This window comes from Cyprinodon variegatus, unplaced genomic scaffold (assembly GCF_000732505.1).
Source record: "Cyprinodon variegatus isolate N-32 unplaced genomic scaffold, C_variegatus-1.0 Scaffold916, whole genome shotgun sequence".
NCBI classification, from domain to species: Eukaryota; Metazoa; Chordata; class Actinopteri; order Cyprinodontiformes; family Cyprinodontidae; genus Cyprinodon; species Cyprinodon variegatus.
In genome coordinates, this window is record NW_015151369.1 from 238472 (window position 1) to 259211 (window position 20740).

General features: G+C 37.1%; 3 protein-coding genes across 3 annotated transcripts in view; 2 read left to right on the top strand and 1 right to left on the bottom strand.

Moving 5' to 3' along the window:
- The window catches only part of mgat4a (mannosyl (alpha-1,3-)-glycoprotein beta-1,4-N-acetylglucosaminyltransferase, isozyme A), a 47133-nt gene extending 35688 nt beyond the window's left edge, over positions 1 to 11445 (top strand). The window contains exons 7-16 of the mRNA XM_015398185.1: positions 2168 to 2243; positions 3825 to 3939; positions 6159 to 6289; positions 6367 to 6474; positions 6571 to 6645; positions 6777 to 6895; positions 9159 to 9237; positions 9496 to 9556; positions 9771 to 9883; positions 9977 to 11445. Coding sequence (XP_015253671.1) covers positions 2168 to 2243; positions 3825 to 3939; positions 6159 to 6289; positions 6367 to 6474; positions 6571 to 6645; positions 6777 to 6895; positions 9159 to 9237; positions 9496 to 9556; positions 9771 to 9883; positions 9977 to 10003 — 904 coding nt within the window. The 3' untranslated portion in view covers positions 10004 to 11445. The remainder of the gene's footprint in view (positions 1 to 2167; positions 2244 to 3824; positions 3940 to 6158; positions 6290 to 6366; positions 6475 to 6570; positions 6646 to 6776; positions 6896 to 9158; positions 9238 to 9495; positions 9557 to 9770; positions 9884 to 9976) is intronic.
- Positions 11446 to 13463: 2018 nt separating this feature from the next.
- LOC107099897 (cytochrome c oxidase assembly factor 5) lies at positions 13464 to 18237 on the top strand. Its single transcript, XM_015398192.1, has 3 exons — positions 13464 to 13691; positions 16168 to 16251; positions 17938 to 18237. The coding sequence occupies exons 1-3, from the start codon at positions 13590 to 13592 to the stop codon at positions 17977 to 17979; spliced, it is 228 nt and encodes a 75-aa protein (XP_015253678.1). The 5' UTR covers positions 13464 to 13589; the 3' UTR covers positions 17980 to 18237.
- A 130-nt stretch (positions 18238 to 18367) lies between these two features.
- Positions 18368 to 20662, bottom strand: LOC107099882 (inosine-uridine preferring nucleoside hydrolase-like). The gene is made up of 4 exons (XM_015398164.1): positions 20585 to 20662; positions 19817 to 19928; positions 18874 to 19010; positions 18368 to 18746 (listed from the first exon to the last, which is right to left on the bottom strand). The coding sequence occupies exons 1-4, from the start codon at positions 20660 to 20662 to the stop codon at positions 18399 to 18401; spliced, it is 675 nt and encodes a 224-aa protein (XP_015253650.1). The 3' UTR covers positions 18368 to 18398.
- Positions 20663 to 20740: the final 78 nt, after the last annotated feature.

Sequence of the window (20740 nt, forward strand, 5' to 3'; positions counted from 1 at the left end):
TTTTTTTTTTTTTTTTTTTTTGGCCTTTTTTTTCGGCCCCCCCCCCCCCCCCCCCCTTCAAAAAAGTTCTCTACGCTGGTAGCGCGCCGCCGATAATGTTGTACTTGACCTAGAGAGGCAGCAAAGTGCCAGAATGCACCTAGTCAGCAGGAAATCTCCTTAAAAAGAAGAGGTCTTTGCCGACGTTATCACTGCAAGTTGTATTTAAGATTTGTTGGTGTGTTCTCGCTACTGCTGCTACAACTTACTACAGAATGAAATGTAATTTACCGGTCCAGCAGAACCAGTGCATCCATTTTCCGACACTTTTGTGCCTTTAGGGCACGCCATCTCTGAAAAGAATCTTTTAAACACACACTTAGCCGACTCCGTTCTCTCCCACTTTCTCTCCTGTTTCCAGCTACATCGTAATAAGGCTTTTTTTTCCCGGTTAGGTTTGCAGGATCCTTTTTGGCCATTGATGCTGGAGTTTGAACAAAAAGTGAACAAATAGCCACCAAAAAAAATCTGCAGTAGCAAACAAGCCTAGGAGTATTTCTTTGTGCATCGGTTGTAATGGCGGACCGCTAGCCAAACAGCGCATGATTTACTCTTGGAGCCTAAGTAATAACGTACTGGAGGAATGAACGCAAAATGTTTGTCTGACAAACAAGTCGCCAATCCACTTTCAACATTAGACAAAGTGGATTAGCTAATGTTTTGTACGCCCACCACGGCCAGAGTTTAAGGGTTTAAATTTTTTTTTTGTCATTACAGTCATTTTAGATTAATCTGGATACTTAATTTCTGAGAAAAATCCTCTTTCACACCTTTAAGGATAGAGTATTGTTAATAAGAGGGTGATCAGTCCCATTACAATTAGGTTCCTCGGTTCTTCTCCTCTATATGAGTCGTATGTTGTATCTGCGAACCTTCAGCTTCAAAGCTGTTAGTCGTCAAGAAAACCTGATCAGCCAAACATAAGCAGATTTTGGCCTTTTTTTTCCCCCTCTCAAATACTTTAGACTCTAGATGAAATTTATAATATAAACGGTGAAGCCTTGGGGATAAGACTATTTCAAGGCTTTTGCTGCTTTCACATTTTAAGGTTGTAATTCTCAGTAAAAGGACTGGTTTTCTTTTCAGAGTTTAACATCAATATTTTGATTTAACTAATCACGGATCATTTTAAAAGCTTTCTAAATCAGAAAAATCCTACACATATGAGCACCTCACATGCTAACAGACGCATTGAACATGCCCCCTGAGGCTCCAAAAATCATTCATAGTATAAAGACTTTAGAAAACAGTTTACATAAGGAATCAGACTTGCTGTCTTTCTGTACTTCATACAATGTGTATATATCTTTCTTCTGCCTATAATGAAAAAAAAAAAACAATACGCAATTTTCTGAAGTAAAATTTGTTGAAAAAAATCTCTGAGGATTGCAGAAAAACCAGAGAGACGAGTCAGGGGGGAGGAGGGAGGGAGTAAGCAAGAGCTTTTAGTTGGCTTGATGGGGCGCTTAGTATTCCACAGGCATTTGTGAAAGTCAGATCAAGGTCATCAGCAGCAGCACGCCGTATCACTGTCTGTTAGTAGGGCCCCACCGTGCTTATCTTTCCTTTATAGCTGAATTCATTAGAAATCTATTTACAGTGCAGTGCAGACTCGCGTAATAGCCTTCAGGAGAGCTGCACTGCATGTGGGTGTTAGTGGGCATAGATGTTTCAGATTGCATCTAGCTCAACCTGATTGTCACATTGCATAAGTTTGCATTTAAAACCTGTTGTCATTAAAATATTGTGGACTTCCAAAGCAATCTGTGCTCAGCTAAGTTGGAATGAGTGACCGTCCATGTTTACTGATGTGTTTTAAGTATGTATATATATATATATATATAGAGCAGGCAGAATCAGAATTATGTTTCTGACAGCTCCCACACAGAAACACCCGCAGTCCTCGGTGAACAGCACACTGCTACGTCAGTTGGACCAAACAATTAGCGTGGCAGCTGGGCATTATAAATAATTCAAGCAGAATCTGCTCCTTTACCTTTGCACATATACCTGCCAACATTGTTGCTTCTCACCTGCCTGACATGTTATCTGCAGATATATGCAGAAAGCTAGATTCAGTAGGCTCCATCTTAATATTTGTGTTTCAATGTCTTATGTCTTTGTTTAGATGGCGAACAAAGCAGAATTTGGATTATTCCTTTCTCATGATGTACGCTGTGAGCAAAGGGGTTTATTATGTCCAGGTATGTCTTTGAATTTTAATTCAGATATTTAATGATTTATACCTCAGTGCTTCTATTTGGAGCTAAATCAGTATGTGTAACATGCAGCTCAGCAGAAGTCTCAATTTGGTAAGTTTGAAGCTGCAGGTAAATGACTACCATACATAAAATATTTAATCTAAAATGCTTTTTTGATTTATTGTCGCTTTACTCTCTGAAAGGTAATAAAATATTTCCATAATAAACCTTTGACTATGTGCAAATATCACATCTCAGCGGAGATAAGTGTGGAATATTTATTACTCATTCTACTACTGCCTGTAATACAGCGGCAGCCTCATTTCCTGGCTACCCCGCTGAGGATGTATGACGTGCATTTTTTACTGCTGTGGCATAATCTCACGCTCAAATTCAAGAAGAAAAATACAGCTTTATCTTTCTTTGTGGGAAAAGATTAGAAAAAATTAAAAATTATCAATAGAAAATGGCTTACTGTTCTATAACAGATTAAAAGATTTGAATCATTGCATGATGGAAGTCCTATGCTCTCATCTTTCCAGCTCAACTAACATCTTTTCTATAGGATTTAAGTTACCTCAGATATCATGGAAAACATTTTGTTTTTTCTGGTTAAAGTTTTTTTTTTTCGATAGTTATCCTGTAGTTATCCTAAGATCAGGGTTTGAGGTCTGCTGATTTTTATTTAAACTGCTGTTTTTTCAAGCACAAGGTTACTTTGGGCTTTGGAAAGAGATCAAACCCACATCATCGCATATACTTAACATTGGGCATGGAGTGATTTATGTATTTAATCATTTATTTATTTATTCTCATGGGGGAAGTGGCGGCCTAGTGATTAGGGCAAAGAGCTTGGAATCCTGAGGTTCTGAATTTGAGCCCCACTCCCACAGACTGCCACTCTGGGTCTCTGAGCAAAGACCCTTAACCCCACACTGCTCCGCCGGCGCCGCACAATGGCAGCCCACTGCTCCCCAAGGGGATGGGTTAAATGCAGAGAGTACATTTCTCCAATGTGAGATCAATAAAGTTTAACTAATTATTATTGTTTGACTCCAATCTCACCAGGTGTGTTTGTTGCTTAGAATGGAGCTTTTCAATCTTGGTCTCATCAGAGTTAATCAAATAAATGTTCTGATAGTTTAACGTTTTATGTTTAATATGTAGATGCAAGAAGGCTAAAGGTTTTGTTTTGTGCCACCAGAAACAAAATAAAAATCTATCTATTGTTTATTTAATCTTGGAACTCCATTTAATATCATGATCGGTACCAAACAATTATTTCCAGATATGTTTTACTTTGCTTAAACTTTATTTTTTTGTCTCATCCATGAAATGTCCTTTCTACTATCAGCTCCCATATGGAAGGAAGAGGTATTGTTAATGAGTAAATCCATTGTCTTAGTGTAAACTCCTACTGTAGTTTGCTGTAGTTTGTTTTCTAGCTCAGTTCAGACGATTGTCTTCATGGAAATAGAGGAGTCTTCCCTCTCCCACCCTCCCTGTAAACAAATAATCCCACTTTCTTCTCCAACAATATCTGGCTTTTTTACTATTTGTCATTCTGTTTGTTGTTTCCTGTAGCTGGAGGATGACATTGTGGCCAAGCCCAACTATTTTGCCACCATGAAGAACTTTGCCCTGCAGCTGTCTTCAGAGGACTGGATGATCCTGGAGTTCTCCCAGCTTGGCTTCATCGGTATTCCCCTCTTTAGATTAACAAATAATCTAACTAGCAGAGAGGCAGAAGATTAGATATGCAACCAGATTGTTTCTAATTATTTTTCAAAACATGTTTCTGACATTCTTAAACATATACACAGTACTTAGATCTATCTTTTTATTGTAGACAATAGAAATAAAATTTGCAGATATATTGATTTGCAGTGTAACAACACTGAAATATTCTTAATATTCCACATATACCACAACAATAATAACTGTCATTTTAATTAAATAGAATTGGTCAATTAATTGATAATAAACCATGGAATAAGATATGTTGTACTTATGATAAATATAATTATAACTCAAGGTAGTTTAGTGAGCGCCATCTTTCTCACAAAATTCCCACGTCAGTCAGTTATATTCTATTTTTTGTTTTTATCTTTTCAATAATCTTTAAAAGATCATTCCTTATGTTTTTCTACTGATTCTACAATGAAGAGACAATGAATTGATTTGAGTATTTTTATTATAATCATAATAGGAAATTCAGACCATTTTGAGCATCTGGTACAGCAAAGTCTATGGTGGAAGCGCATTAAGGAATGTTGAGATGTCCTGCTTTACGTTTCAAACATCTGGCTTGATGCATCCCATCCTTCCAACTGTGGAAATGTAGAAATAAATAAAAAATGTGAGAAATCAATCTTGGCGAAAGCCGCCCAGAGAGACACCTGTGCCCACCCTGGACTGGAAAGTTTTTATTTTATTAGGCTTTTGTTTTTATCTCTGGAGTGGCCAACTTTTTATCACTCCTATCTTTGACCTTTGCAGCATTGAGAAATAAACTTTTCTTGAATCTTATCTGTTTCTGATCCAAGGTGGGTAGAGTTAAGAGTAGCACTGCTTCATCATATTTTTGCTGAAGTAAAAAGTATACTTTAAAGAAAATACTAAACTAACAGTAAAAAGTATTTGGTAAAAAAGGCTAAGTAACTGATCTACTTACTACCAATGACCATAATAACTGATTTAATACTTCAAAAAATGATGTAAAATTGAACAAAATATTAAGTGATATACAAATTCTGGTGTTTCAAAGAATAAGATAAAAATAAACATATAAAATACAGTGATAACACAATACAAAATAGGTGGAATGAACACTTAAAACTACTCTTCAAAGTACATTTTTAATTTATAAAATTTCCAAAATCATTATGCAAGAACAGGTTAAATTACAGTATACTGTTATTACTGGCAGACCCAGCAGATGGAAAATAACATTCAGCTAAAAAAAAAAAGAAGAAGAAAAAATAAAGCATTTCCCTTAATGGTGCACATTTGTTTAAAACAAGCCTGTTTTCATTAAGGGAATTTACTCATGATGGAAGGAGCAGCAAGACATTTTACCTAAATGAGAGTATTGAAACTTTATCATGTTTTTGCTCATGTAAAAGTACAATGCTTTAAAACTACTTCTCTACTTTTTTTATTTTTATGATGTAAGTAAATGCAACTAAGTAAATGTTACTAGTTTCTACCCACCTCTGTTTCTGAAGCAATAATCTTGAATTGTTTCCCTAATGGAAGTGGGACAAACGGTTCATTGCCCAGGTGGTGCTGCAGTAGTTAGCTTTACTACTATCAATGATAACCTCTGCCTGACATCAGTGTTCATGTTTATCAATTTATGTATTTAGGCTGGTGTTCAAATTTTTGAGTGAATAGAATGGATGCAACATTACACAAGTTGTTTTGAACAGATTTTTTTATTCTGGTACTTTAAATTATAGATTTTACTGTAAGAGTAGTAACAGAGTATTTTTAAGCCTGAGACAAAAAAAAAGTTTGCTGGGAAACTTTGCCCCACACCTAAAAAGATGGAATGATCAAACATCCCCCAATTTGTTTCGGCAGCCATGTCTGGAAGAAATAAGTAAAAGCAGAAATAAATTAATGTAGAAATAAATGTATGTAAAGAATTATGAAAATATAAATCAATAGAAGTAGAAATAAACAAATACATGTATAAACACAGAAAATGAGAAAATGCAGAAAAATATATAAAAAACTGAGAAATACAAGAATAAGTGTGTTTATTTAATTACATATTTATATTTTGTGTTATTTTATTTATTTTTTTGTATTTTTTCATATGCTTTAATATGTGTTGTTTAAAGTAACTAGTTTTTATAGAGTTTCTTTTGGGGAAAAGTAAACATCTCTGAGGTTGTTCTCTCTTTTCTACAGGAAAAATGTTCCAGGCTCCAGATCTGAACCTCATTGTTGAGTTCATCTTTATGTTCTACAAAGAGAAGCCAATCGACTGGCTGCTGGACCACATACTCTGGGTCAAAGTCTGTAACCCTGAGAAAGATGCGGTATGTCCTGTCAATACTGATTCCTTATTAGTAGAAGTAATCGTATTAATTTGTCATGCAATTTTTTTTACCTCCAGAAACACTGTGAGCGACAGAAATCCAGCCTTCGCGTGCGGTTTAGACCCTCTCTATTTCAACACGTCGGACTCCATTCTTCTCTTGCTGGAAAGATTCAGAAACTGACGGTGAGTTCTCATGTTTTGAACGTTGTTGGTTTTCAGAACCAGATGAATCTGTTTCCTGCATAGAAACAATGGTTTTCCTCTTGTCTGCATCTGTAGGATAAAGACTTCCTGAAGCCGCTACTCCATAAAATGCATGTTAACCCCCCTGCAGAGGTCTCCACTTCAATGAAGGTAACACTCCACAGTTCTTGTATACATTTTGTGCTCTTGTTGATTAAATCAAACCTTTTTTTGTAGTTTAATGACATTTTTATAATCTGTATTCATATCACACATAAATATATTTGTCTTGTATTGTGCAGGTTTATCAGGGCCACACTCTGGAGAAGACGTACCTTGGAGAAGATTTCTTCTGGGCCATCACCCCTACTTCTGGAGACTACATTTTATTTAAATTTGACCGACCGGTTAGCATAGAAAGGTAATGAGCAAAGATTAAACACAAAACATATGCTATAGATCAGCCTAAAACAACAACCCGCCTCACTTGCTGTGATTGGCAGATGGTTTGACAGCGATAAAAATATGGAGAGTGATTCCAGGGAGGATGCTGTATAGGATTACAACAAATGTGCATTAAATTGTGCCTGCGAAATGTAGGCAGCACTAGAAAATATCAATGTATACAGTTTATTGGCAAAAAAAAAAAAAGTAGATATGGGGCGAGATTTTCACAAACAGGCTCATGCAGAAATCTATTCCAGGTTTTTTACTTTCTGTCCTTCAGTAAGTGAGGCCTAGCTTTAGAGAGTGTGTGTGTATGTCTCCTGAGGTCAGCTTGAGCTAATGAGAGTGCTCTAAATTCAGCATTCTCAGGCTGGCTTCTCTGCAGTGGTGGGGCAGATAGAAGGGAAGATGGTGAATTTATAAACAGGTTAAAACCAGCCTTAGAGTAAAGCAAACCTTTGTTTAGGTTTGTGAAAAGCAAATAACCCTATTTTAAGCTTATTTTATTGTAAAGTAATATTGGAAGCACAGTAATACAACCTGGGGTCCGTTTCACGAAGCAGGTTTAACAAACTCAGATTCCAATCACTGCTAAATTGATCTAGCCTAATGTCGGGAAGTATGAAATGCCATTATCAGTGGAGCCCCGATACTATGAGTCACCATGACAACATGCAACAGGAAGTTCCTATTTTACCCAACTGGAACTAGAGATTTTATTGGAGACATGAAAAAATGGAATGTGTCTAAAAGACAAAGAAACAGCATTTTAGCTGCAAAGGAGAGGAAGATGGCGAATGAAAAGATTGTTGCTCAATTTAATCTATAGGTTTATATGAAGTGGTCTATGGCAAGCCATTTTTACATTTATTAATAACATTCTTCTCTCTGTTGTTCCATTTGTACAACTCTAAAATAAGATTCTTCCTGATCAAAATCACACTCCTACACTGAACTGTAATAATATATTTTCTAAATTACATTTTTGTAGCAGAATGAAAGAATAACAAAATTATATAGTAAGTACCTGCAACTGACCAGATTAGCTCTGGGGAGAATGTTTCTATGGTAACTGAGACAGAAGTTGAATAAACTCTCTTTGTGAAATGGAAAAGTCATTTTCCCTTTTTTCAGGTTTAGAAAACTTTGTTTTCAGTAAACCTGCTTTGTGAAACGGACTCCTGGTCTTTTAGTGGTTACACATTACCTTTTCACTGCCACCACTGTCTTACATTACATGTAACAATTACAATCCTAAAAATTGCTTCAAATGTAATAGGAGATCTATTTTTATCTCTGTTAAGCTTTTAGATTTACCACTTGGCTGCACTTTTCCTCCAGTTAATCTTGAACTCTTGAAATTCTGTGTAACACACGAGCACCTTTTAACTAAATGATTCTACTTTAGCTTCGCCTGTAAGTTTAGGGCATTAAAGATTAAAGTAATCTCTACTTGTGTTTTATTCCTGATTGTCCTTCAGCATCATGCAGCCACCACCATTTTCAGTGGCTCTAAACGTTTAGCAGGGTTACCTTTCTGCTACATGTGGTGTTTTGCATATCTGCCAAGAACTTTAATTTTAGTTTAAACAAACCAGGAGTGTCTTCTACATGACATGTGACAAACAGAAAATGTTTCTTGTTTTGGCTTTCTTCTCACCAGGGTCATATTTGTGCACTAGTAATAGTTATCTTTCCCCAGTCTGTAAGTTTAGAAGTTTTGCATATAAGGCAAAGTTTGTACACTGCAAAAACGATCTAGAAATAAGTAAAAATGTTTTAAACTAAGTGTATTTACCTGCAATTTGAGCAGGTAAATAACCTGATTTGCCAATGGAATGAGTATTTTACTCTTACAAATAACATACTTAGATAACATGCACTTAAAATTTCTGTTTCTTTTTTAAATGTAAATTTTCTTGTTCCAATGGCAAACTGTCTCACCTCCTCACAAAGATAAAATGTACTTATTTTAAGAAAAAATTATTTATTTAGATTTCCAGTTTTTGCGGTGTACAGACACTCCATAACACCAGATTTTAGAGAAAAACGCATCATTCTGACTTCCACTTTGTGTCAGTTAACTTCAGCAGAGGTTCTAAAGGAACAGCATGGGCATTGAAAGGGTAATGTCTACAAACTATTTGATGAACTGCCTCAGTATTGAAGCTAACATGCAGGATTCATGCTCATCCATGAATATAAATGTTAGAATTCATGCGTGATTCAATTGGCAGGTTCCTGTTTCGCAGCGGTAACCAGGAGCACCCAGGAGACAAGATTGAGAACACCACAGTGGAAATACTTCCTTCCTCGGTAGGGAAACGCCTCCTGCTCCTGAAGTAAAAAAAGGGAAATAGGCTACAGGCTTATATATGCTTATAGGTACTGAACTACTGAGGAGTCAGTCTGCTCATCAACATTGTTTTAGTCGTTAAATTTCCAATAGAAAGGCTATTTTAAAGATATTTTTCAGTAAACATAATGTCTCTCATCAGTGCAGCAGGTGCCCTTTAACCTGTTAATGAGTTGAATTTGTGTCTCTTAATTTTATTTTATGTGTTTTATTGTTAGGAAAGTGGACTGCAGACCAAAGAGAAGTACAAGCGAACTGAAGATCGCTTCTACAGGATCGGTAAGACTTTTTGGAAATGGTGAATTCTTCAGAGCAGTGGCACAGTGATTAGTACACCTGGCAGGCAAACAAATATTAGATAATGGAGAAAAAAATGATTCTCAGGATAAGATTCATCAGTGTGTGAGCTGTTGGAGCAGGACACATGTGGTCTAATTTTTCTATATATTTCCCGTTTTTTCCCCCTCCATGTTGTTTGTGTTTAAACATTCAGGTCAGTTTGAGAAAGGTGTGGCAGAGGGGGTTGTAGATCCAGCCTTCAACCCAGTTGTTGCCCTTCGACTCTCAGTTCAGAAAAACTCTGCTGTGTGGGCCATCCTTAGTGAGGTACATGCTTTGTCCAGACAAGGAAAACCCTCATCGTTTCCACCCACTGAAGGGAAATAACTAAATGAAAATTGGTCTGCTCTGTCATTGCAGGTACATATAAAGAGGGTATCTGGCTGAGTGCTCAGGAGGAGGTACATGAATCATAGCCCCTGGAGGGCCAAAGTCTCCCAGACTGCTAATGCGGGGTCTCTAGTACCTAGCAACCAGCAGAGAAGTCATTAGAGCTTAGACTTGTCTAAGAAATGCCAGCTCTCTGTCCTCGTTCTACCTGATTTGCTTTGTTTTTGCTTCTTATTTATCAGTCTCTCCCTGACTTTCTTCATGACTCCCACACTCTTGTGATTTTATTTTTGAGAATGTGAATACTACTGTCTGCAGTCAACAAGGAGGGTGTGAAGACATCCGCTCGCAGCCTGGCTTCTCAGAGGAACAGTGTCGCAGAGCGGCTTTGAATCCAATCAGATAATTGCTGGAAGAATGCACGCGGCTGAATCTTTACAGGTGGGGGGAACCAATCCACCTGGCCAGTGGTAGAGATGATGCCAAATCCCTCTCACTTACTCAATGCTGCCACATGTGGGCGAGCAGGGGCATTGCACTGTCTCTCGTGCCTCAGCAAACCCCAGCGATGATCAAGAATGTTGACGTCTCCTAACGGTGGGCTGGCTCCAAAAGCAGCGGCGGAGGTCTAACACGGGACTCTAGATGCACACCAGCCCAAACTGATATCTTCTCTTCACTCCAATCAAACAGATATCCTGTTGTTAGGCTGGTGGGAGTATTTTTCCATATATTCCAACCTAAGGCAGCCTATTGATCCACAAAAAAAATCAGCTGTATGTCATCAAATCTCTCTCACCTCAAGGTCATTTTAGGGTTAGCTAACAGGGACTTTAGCGAGGCAAAATTTCCTCAAAGAAATATATTGTTATACTGATATATTATTATTACAACTATGACTGACGATCTATGAAGTTGACTTAATTTATTGAAAATAAATCTTTAATTTGTACAAGAGTTAAAATATATTTTATTCTAAAAGATGTTTATGGTAGTTATGAGTCTGTGTTTTTATGGACTTTTCTTTTTAATCTAAATAGTTTCTGTAATTTTTAGTTTTCATGGCATACAGCTCCTTGCAAAGTCTTGTGTCAACAAATTCATTTTCATGGTATTGAAAGTTAAACAGTAGGAGGATTGTACTAGATTCTGTTTTAGTTGTTGCAGGGTTCCTACACGTTTTAATATGAAACCTATGTTAAAACATTTTCCAAGAATCTTCTGGGTTCCAATTTAAAGAAAAAGAAAATCAGACTTTCTAAGAAATAAGGAGGTAATTATGTGGTTATCACATCATAATTGGTGTTAATCTTTATTTTATGACTGTAGTGGGAGAGGATGAGACAATGAGGGGAAAAAAATGGCCTGGAAGTGATCATTTTCTCTTATATTAGGAGGTTCATAAAGTTATTGTGCCTGCTGTACTGGGAATGTATCAAGACAAATTAAGCTGGAGATCCTAGTTCCATATGATGAGACAATGTGGCTGTAAATACTTTTAAAAAAGGATTGATATCTTCAAATATTTTAATAATAAATGGTTATACCAATAAAAGTAGCTCAAAATGTTTGAGGGGAAAAGCTGAAAACACCTTTTAACAAAATGATCATGAGCTCCTTGAATTTTACTATAACAAAACTTTGAATCTGTTATCTAATCAAACGCGAACTAAAGAGATGGTTAAGTTAAAGTAAAGAGTATCTTGATATGAGACCTAAAGCCATAGATTTTATGAGATAATGAAACGACTAAACATGCTTGACATCTCGTTATCGTCATTTCATAAAATAAGCTGTTATTTAGTTGAAATATCTTAATATTTAAAAGAGTCAGAAACTGCCTTTGTTAATACAATGTCATATTTTCTGTATGTTCAGATAGTTGGAAGAAATACCGACAGAATTAGCTGAAAATATTGCTTTTGTAAGATATTTGTATTATTTAATTTATATTAATGTAAAAATAGTTTTATAAATATATCTTATTCTCAAGGATAATGGCTCCTGGTCTCACATATGAATGTCATATTTTGGTGGATAACTTAACAGTTTAGCAAATTATCACGTTTTTGCAGCTAGTTACATTACCGTACAGCTTTGTTTTGTATTAGCTGGATATAACTTCAATAATGAAGAGAGGTTTAGCGTTTTTATGGGAGCTCATTAATGGTAAACACCAGAGTGAGAGCAATTTGACCCGATTGGTAGTACCTAGTAGAAATGGTCTGATAATGGTTAGGAAATGGGTCTGAAAACATCTGGAATACTTACTGTAACAGCTGTAGGAACCCTGAGGTAGTAGATACCAGTCTAAGTAGGAAAAATGTGCCTTATAAACACCATTATCTTGAAATTACCCCCCATTCTCAACAATCTTTTTCTTCGCTGTTTCTTGCCTGGAAAATCATCAATGTTTGGATAATGTTAATTTAGATAAAACAATGCTAGATTAAAACAATATTAAATATTATATTACTGCTGAAAAGAAGTGAAAACTAATTTCATCAGCTTATGATCTGGCACAGCAATATTTGCACTGCTTTGATGATTTTTTTTACCTCATTTCATTTTTTTCATTTATTTTGTTACGGTAAGTTCTTTTTGTGGACAGGACATGACTACTGATCAATAAATTTCACTGCTGTAAATATATTTAGAGATATATATTCTATCACTTTTTTCCTATTGGAGGTAGTGTTTTTTTTTTTTTTTTTTTTTACATTTTCATGTATGTGGCCAACTATCTAATTTAAAACTATTTGTAAGTGAAACTTGACTGATCTTTTGTAATAGTGATTGTAGTTTTCACTGTCAAGGGGTTAGTGAAGTGCCTTTAGGTGGGATTGTTTTCTAATTACTCTAATTCTGGCTTAAAATGCTTTATCGCAGTTATGATTTTAATTGTAATTTACTAACATTTTGTTCAGGTTAAACAGGTTCCCTTTCCTTTCCCCAATTGAAGTATGTGCTCTGGTCAGTCTCTAGTTCTTTGAATTTGAAAATCTGAGCAAAACTTCATAGCCCGAAATGCTTAAAAAATACCTTTTCCTTCTGCTTTTAATGTTGCATCTGCTTTCATAAACAAACGGAAAATGAATGCATGTAAGGGACCCATTGCCATGCTGTCTGGGATTTTCCCTGCTCTTTTTAAGGAAAGCAGGACATGTCTGTAAAAAAAAAAAAAAAAATACAAAGGACATTCACTCAACAACTTCAGTTCATGTGCCTTCATCGTGTCCATGTTTGCTTGATTCTGGTGATCTTTTTGGCATCAATTTTCCATGAACATTGATTTTGAATAAACATCTGAACTGGGTGGAACTAATTGTACTTTTTGTGTTTTGTTTTTGTTTTTTTCTTTCATTCCATCTTCATTTTCAGGTTTCTTATTTTAAAAACTCGATTTTAAAGCTATGTGGCCCAAAATCCAATTGTTCAATTAATTGAGTCACATGTTAATGGGAAAAAAACTACAAGCAATCCCAGCCTGCACTTCTACTTCCGCTTTCCCACAATGCCTTTCGCAATCATGGCGACTGACAGAGCTTCATAACAGTTACATATCACAGCTTTTTATGCGTGAATTACTGCAGCCCTCAGTTTGACATTCGCTTGTTTTGTTGTTAAAAGTGAACTCTGAACAATGCCTAAATATTACGAGGATAAAGAGGAGGACAGCAGAGCCTGCGCGGGCATTAGAGAGGACTTCAAGGCTTGTCTCCTTCAGCATGACTGTGTGGTAAAGGTAGGTGGAAGGAAGGGACACTGAGAGAGATGGTAAACAAAACTAATTTATATTGTAAAAGCCATTAGCTGTATCTCATCTAGCTCATCCGCTTTTCTAACCCGATAAAATGCTAACGCTATGCTAAGGTGCGACTTCTACAAGATAAACTAGAACCAAAACTGTTGGATTTGTTTGCTGAATTCACATCTGAAACAAAAAAAACAAGCCCTTTTCAGATTGAAAGCAAATGAGGAAAAGGTTTCAACCCGATGCAGATTGATAGACCACTGTAAATCCTCACATTTAAATTCAGCTAAACATTTGATAATTAATAATTAGGATTTTCTTCTTTTCCTCTCTGTGCCAATCAGTGGCAGCTGGTGGAGTTTTCTCCAGGAGGGGCTAAAAATTTAAAATAGACCTATACCAAAAAAAAAAACTGTCAAATGTCAAAAACAAAAAACATAAATAAAAAAAATAAAAACTTAATGAATACAAAAAGATAATATAATTTAAAAGTTTTACTTTCTGTACATACATTTTGCCCTTCTGAGGCTTTGTCCAATATGGGTCCAATATGGTGTCACAAACCTAAAAAAAATAATGTACCTGTTTAATAATAGAGAAGCTATTAGTCAGCTATATATTCTCTAATGTATAAAAACTTTTTAATTTAAGAGCAACAATGCAAATTGACAAACATCTAGAAAAAGTACACTATATTATATTATTTTCCATGTGAATCCCAGATTGTTCATTCTTCTTTTACTTTAAATCAGTCCTTCCTGTCTTTATCCATGCTGGGTCAGACCCTGATGTTTGAAAAAGGAGGCAGGGAAAGCAGAATAAAGCATTAGCCGCGCTGCATGCAGTTAGCCAAGCCTTGTAGCTCAACCATGGCCTGGAAAAAGACAGAGTGAACAATCCCATCTGTGTTTGGACTGCTGATTAATTTTGATGTTCGTCTGATCAGGTCCAAACGATTTCACCACCAGCTTCTAATGGAAGTTTGCTTTAAGGGATTTCACTCCTATGACTCGACCTGTCAATCACCCACACTAAACTGTGACTACAGTTTCTGCCACCTTGGGGCACCCCATTCCTGCGCCCTGAGCAGGAATGGGGTGTAGCGACAGTGGAGTTTTTCCTCTCCACTGTCTCTACAAGTATGTTTAGTGTGAGAGATTGCATTCAAGTCAATGAGTCGATGCAATCAACTGGTTTTCCTTAGATAGAAAAATTTGAATCAATCTGACTGGATGATCTGGTGAACTGTAAAGTGATTTGAAGTGCCCTCCTATGCGTTTTTTTGCAGAGCAGCTACTGCGCTTGTACAGCTTTTAACAAGAGTCAATGGGCAAATATTTATGGGCCCTAGGGTGGAATTACATCACCAATCAGACAAAAAAACGAAACGGCTTTAATCGTCATCAAAGATTAAATATATATCTTGTACATCTAAAATATGTATATCAATATATTTTTTTATTTGTTTTTTTATTTCTTAATCAAGGTCATTGGGTGGGTGGGGCGGCGCTTTGCTAAAAATGCCCCAGCAAAAGGTTTGCCCCAGTCCGGCCCTGAATCAATCCCATGACGATTAAATTCAATATCTATTCAACAGATATTAGACTAATTGTTCTTTGAACTGTATACAAGTAAAGAGGACACATAGAAAACATAAAACGCATTGTCTGATGTTTATGTTAAAGTTTGTCAGCTAGTACAATAAGTTACTTAACAGTCAAAACATTATAACAGAATAAAATAAGCTAAACTTAAAATGAGTTATTTTACACAATTGGAGCAACAGGAATCATATATTTTAGTATATTTAAGCTTTATACTTAAACAGGAATCAAGTAACAAATAACATAATGTATGAGTTTTTTGCCCAAGGTGGGACAACATATTTTCTAAGAACTCCTAATTGTCCCTCAGTAGATGCAATGCTTAGAATTTTTGCGATATATCTTTGGCAACCTGAGAACCCAAAGTGCACCGAAAAAAAAAAAAAAAGAGGAAGCTTCTCATCTTTTTGTGTAGCCACAGCTCATATAACAATATTTAGTTTTACTACATTTTCACTAGAGGCACTAGGACCAGTTTTATTGGGGCACTGGCTCCTGCTGGTCTTTGCCCTGAACTGCCCATACTGCCACCTTGCTCTTTATAAACAACTTGGCTTTATTTATACATCACTAAAACAAATTCCTTGTATGTCTGAAACCTCAGCTTTGCAATTAAAAAGCTTAAATTCTGATTTAAAAACCAAACACAGATAATCCACTTTTAGTTGCAGCCGATGTATTCTGCATTTCCCACCACCCCACCAGTAAGCTGAAAGGAATAACAGTCTAATGTTTATGAAAAAGACCAATTAGCTATGATATGGAATTTTCTTGGTAAGTTTTGGACCAAGGAAATAAGCTTAAAATGCAGTTTCTATTGTCACATTAAAGACGGCATATTTATGTGTGTTTATATCTACTAGGAGGGAAAGATGCCCAGCGAGTGTCTGAAGGAAGGCCATTGCAAAGCCCTGCAGACATCATTCTTTGAGTGCAAGAGGTCCATGGTACGTCTGTAATCACTTTTTTCATAGAGAACAGATGTTTATAAAGGACATTTAACCAGAGGTTTGAGGGTGGTAGGAATGCTGCATGTGCAGTGAGGAAAATAAATATTTGAACACCCTGTTATTTTGCAAGTTCTCCCACTTAGAAATCATGAAGCGGTCTGAAATTTTCATTGTAGGTGCATGTCCACTGTGAGAGACATAACCAAAAAAAAACTTCCAGAAATCACAATATATGATTTAAACAAAATAGTTATTTGTATGATACAGCTGCAAACAATTATTTTCACAACTGTCTATCTATAAAGTGCTTTTAGTCTCCCTTCAAAATGTTCACCTCCACTCCATTTATTATCTTAAATTAGATGCACCTGTTTGAGGTCGTTAGCTGCATAAAGACACCTGTCCACCCAAAAAAAACAAGAAAGAACCAAAAAATAAAAAGGCCAAAAACAAAAAACCAACGGGAAAATGCCAAACAACCTGGGGAAAAAAAGGCCAACGGTGGAACAAACATTAGAAAATGGAAGAAGCTAAACATGACTGTCAGTCTCACTCTGACTGGGGCTCCATGCAAGATCTCACCTCATGGAGTCTCATTGATCCTAAGAAAGGTGAGAAATCAGCCCAGAACTACATGAGAGGAGCTGGTCAATGACCTGAAAGAGCTGGGACCACCGTTTCCAAGGTTACTGTTGGTAATGCACTAAGACGTCATGGTTTGAAATCATGCATGGCATGGAGGGTTCCCCTGCTTAAACCAGCACATGTCTAGACCCGCCTTAAGTTTACCAATGACTATTTGGATGATCCAGAGGAGTCATGACAGAAAGTCATGTGGTCAGATGAGACCAAAATAGAACTTTTTTTTGTCATAATTCCAGTGACCGTGTTTGGAGGAAGAAGAATGAGGAGTACCATCCCAAAAACACCATCCCTACTGTGAGACATGGGGGTGGTAGCATCATGCTTTGTAATGTTTTTCTGCACATGGGACAGGGTGACTGCACTGTATTGAGGAGAGGATGACCAGGGCCGTGTATTGTGAGATTTTGGGGAACAACCTCCTTCCCTCAGTTAGAGCATTGAAGATGGTTCAAGGCTGGGTCTTCCAACATGACAATGACCAGAAGCACACAGCCAGGATAACCAAGGAGTGGCTCTGGAAGAAGCATAGCAAGGTGCTGGTGTGGCCTAGCCAGTCTCCAGACCTAAATCCAATAGAGAATCTTTGGAGGAAGCTCAACTCTGTTTTTCTCAGCGGCATCCCAGAAACCTGCCTGATCTAGAGAAGACCTGTCTGGAGGAGTGGGCCAAAATCCCTCCAGCAGTGTGTGCAAACTGGATAAAAAAACTACAGGAAACATTTCACCTCTGTAGTTGCAAACAAAGGCTACTGTACCAAATATTAACATTGATTCTCTCATGTGTTCAAATACTTATTTGCAACTTTATCATGCAAATAAACAGTTAGAAAAAAAAATCATACATTGTGATTTCTGGATTTTTTTAGTTTTTTTTTTAGATTATGTCTCTCCCAGTGGACATTTATCTACGATGATAATTTCAGACCCCTCCATAATTTCTAAGTGGGAGAATTAGCAACATAGCAGGGTGTTCAAATACTTATTTTCCTCACTGTATATATCAACTAAACAACTTTAATAAAATGTTTTCTATCCACAGCTTGACACAAGGTCACGATTCAGAGGGAGGAAAGGATACTGATACCAACGTTAACGTCTGACATGGCTGATCGAAAAGCTGTAAATATTTATATTGATCACAATCAATAGTTCTTCAGCGTGTGTGAACCTGCATCTTTAGTTTTATCAATACCTCACCTGAAGCACAGGTGAGGAAGAGCAGCAGCAAGCTACGGGATATGAAGAACCTACAGAGGATTACACCATTAATCTTTAAAATATGGGGGAGCAGAATAAGACCAGAGCTCATATTGGTTGGAGCATCCAGTATGTGAGAACATTTTATCTTTGAGTGTGTGATGAATGAAAAGCATCAACTTCAATAAACAATGACCAAAGTCAAAGGTTTCAGTCTGTTTATACTGGAGTCATTCCATCATGAAGGTACATGTGCAGCTTTAAAGCATTATCAGTTAAAGACATACGGCAACGAGGTGAAACTCATTCCAGAGCCGCCATCATCATCCTCTTAAACTTCTCCATATCCACCTTTTTTATGATAAAAGCTTTATGCGTTTTGTTGAGCAGTCCCAGAGTGTCCACGATCATCATCCCTCTGGTGTTATGCCCCATCAGCTCCACGCTGACTGGAAACTGGTCGCTCTCTATGATGAATGAGTCATCCACAGCGGCCGCCATAGCATATGAGTCACAGGAAATGAGGCCCGACCCGGCAATAAACTCTCTCTCAAAGCGGTCTGTCTTTGACGCCTCGATGCTGTGGCGGAAGATCTTTGCCATGAAGCGAGCTTTATGGGTGTTCTGCGCCAACCAGGCGTCACAGAACTCCTGAGGAAATTAAAAAGTGCATCACAAGCTGCAATATTTTACTGTTGATAAATGATGGAAACCCTGAACTAATGCACAGCATGGTGTCTACACATCATCCACGCATGATGAGTAGATGAGAAATTACCCAGGGCAGCTTGTTGTAGCAGGTAAACTCCCAGCAGGCCAAGTAGGTTGGACACTGGTAATCATTCAGCACGATGTATGCAGCTTCTGGATCAGAAGTGAAGTTGAACTCGCCGCACACCGTGATGTTTCCTCGGGCTTCGTTACAGGGGAACCACAAAAAGTCAGTCTTTACCAAGAGAAGAGATAAGAAAAAAAATATCTATACTTTCTTAGGCTTCCAATGTGCCGTATTAATTATTCTCAGCAATAAAAACAGAATTTTTAGTCACTTCTTTAAGAGCTGTGTATTTAGGCAAGTTTAAAATATAAAAATATGATTGGGATGCATTAGTCTGATTTTAAGTAACAGTAAGTGGATAACTGGTCTAATTTCATTTACAATGAAAAAATTTTACAAAAATGTTGATATTAAAGGTATAGTGTAGGATATTCTTTTTCCGGGTGGATCATCAAAATAAGTGGTCCTCCTAAATGTCAATCATTCTGATATGTTTCCATAAGGCTGTCCTACATGCTAGTCCCTGTTTCACTTACTGATGGTGAGTCTGACAAAGTGGAAAAATTGCAAATCTTCTTTTGGAAAGAAAGCTTGCATGAGCGATGCAAGCAGCAACTTTTAAACAGGAGAAATGGGCTAGTTCATGCTCTTGCACTGGTTTAATAGGCGTTCCCTCTCAGGAGCGAGTACAGGATTGTGCATGTGCATTTTTCTTTTTTAAGGTGAGAGGGCGGTTATCCAAAATTTGCGAAAATCTTCCACTATACCTTTAAAGATGTATGCTTTGTGTTGCAACTGAGGTTTCCTTTCCAACAAGTTTTTCAACTTGGGTGGTGATTTTAATCCAAACAAAGTCTGTACCGGTAGCCATGCTGTCCGTGGACAGTAATGGATGAGTGAAGTGGAAATGAACGACTCTACAAGCTGTCGGTGTTTCACTCACACTCCGTGTTCCCTCCCATGATGTAGAGCCCTTTGAGTTTACGCGGCAGAGATGGATCCATCCTCACAGCCAGAGCCAAGTTGGTTAGGGGTGCCGTGGCAACCAGACACACCTGGGAGATTTAAAGTGATGTTATTGAAGTATTCAAACAATTATTACAATACTGTAACATTTCTGAAATGTAAACCATGAAAATTATTGTAAAGACCTTTCAAAAATATGTTTACTGTAATAAAAAAAATGCTTTTTTTGTTGCTGAATGAATGAACACAGATTTATTCTCAGTTCCAATGTGAAGAGACAAACAGGATGAGAATGTCGTACGTCTTCTCTAAGCTGAGAAGTTTAGCATGATTTTTGTAGCTCTCTCTGTTAAAGAATTTTTAAAGATGTCACTAAAGAAATCTTAATTTCACGGCACTGAAAGACCTGTACAAGAAGTGGACGTTCAAAACAGCTGCCCTGTAGCTCAGGTCTGGGCTCCTACTCAAGCTCACGCTAATGATGATGCTAAAGTTGTTCCCAAATCAATCCACAACTTTAAAATATAACTACAGGACCAATAGCAGCTTTATAATTTTAATATGTAAGGACATACATGTGCAACCACAAAGGGATAGCATATTTCTTATTCTCATGAAGGACACCTTTGCTGATGTATTCAGGGGTGGATCTAGAGGGGGGCATGGACAACCCTAGCCAATCACTGGGCACCCCTAGGGACACCTCTATTAGGAGATTTGCTGTTCCTGAATGGATGCAACTCACCACAGGAACAAGCAGTTCTCCTCTAAACCAGAAGGTGGCAGCAGGGATACCATCATGTAGAATGTCCAACTTTGACATTTTGACAGTCAGTATATTAAAGCTGAAGTCTGTAAGTTTTTAAAAATCACTTTTTTGTCATATTGGCTAAAACTGTCC

What these genes read in the sequence shown, in the direction of transcription:
- LOC107099882 (XM_015398164.1), bottom strand. Translation starts at nt 20,662, where the DNA reads ATGTCAAAGTTGGACATTCTACATGATGGTATCCCTGCTGCCACCTTC. An exon ending in GAGAACTGCTTGTTCCTGTG is followed by an intron (nt 19,929 to 20,584) that starts GTGAGTTGCATC and finishes TAAATCTCCCAG; the next exon opens with GTGTGTCTGGTTGCCACGGC. An exon ending in CATGGGAGGGAACACGGAGT is followed by an intron (nt 19,011 to 19,816) that starts GTGAGTGAAACA and finishes CCTGTAACGAAG; the next exon opens with CCCGAGGAAACATCACGGTG.
- LOC107099897 (XM_015398192.1), top strand. Translation starts at nt 13,590, where the DNA reads ATGCCTAAATATTACGAGGATAAAGAGGAGGACAGCAGAGCCTGCGCG. An exon ending in AGCATGACTGTGTGGTAAAG is followed by an intron (nt 13,692 to 16,167) that starts GTAGGTGGAAGG and finishes TATATCTACTAG; the next exon opens with GAGGGAAAGATGCCCAGCGA. An exon ending in TTGAGTGCAAGAGGTCCATG is followed by an intron (nt 16,252 to 17,937) that starts GTACGTCTGTAA and finishes TTCTATCCACAG; the next exon opens with CTTGACACAAGGTCACGATT.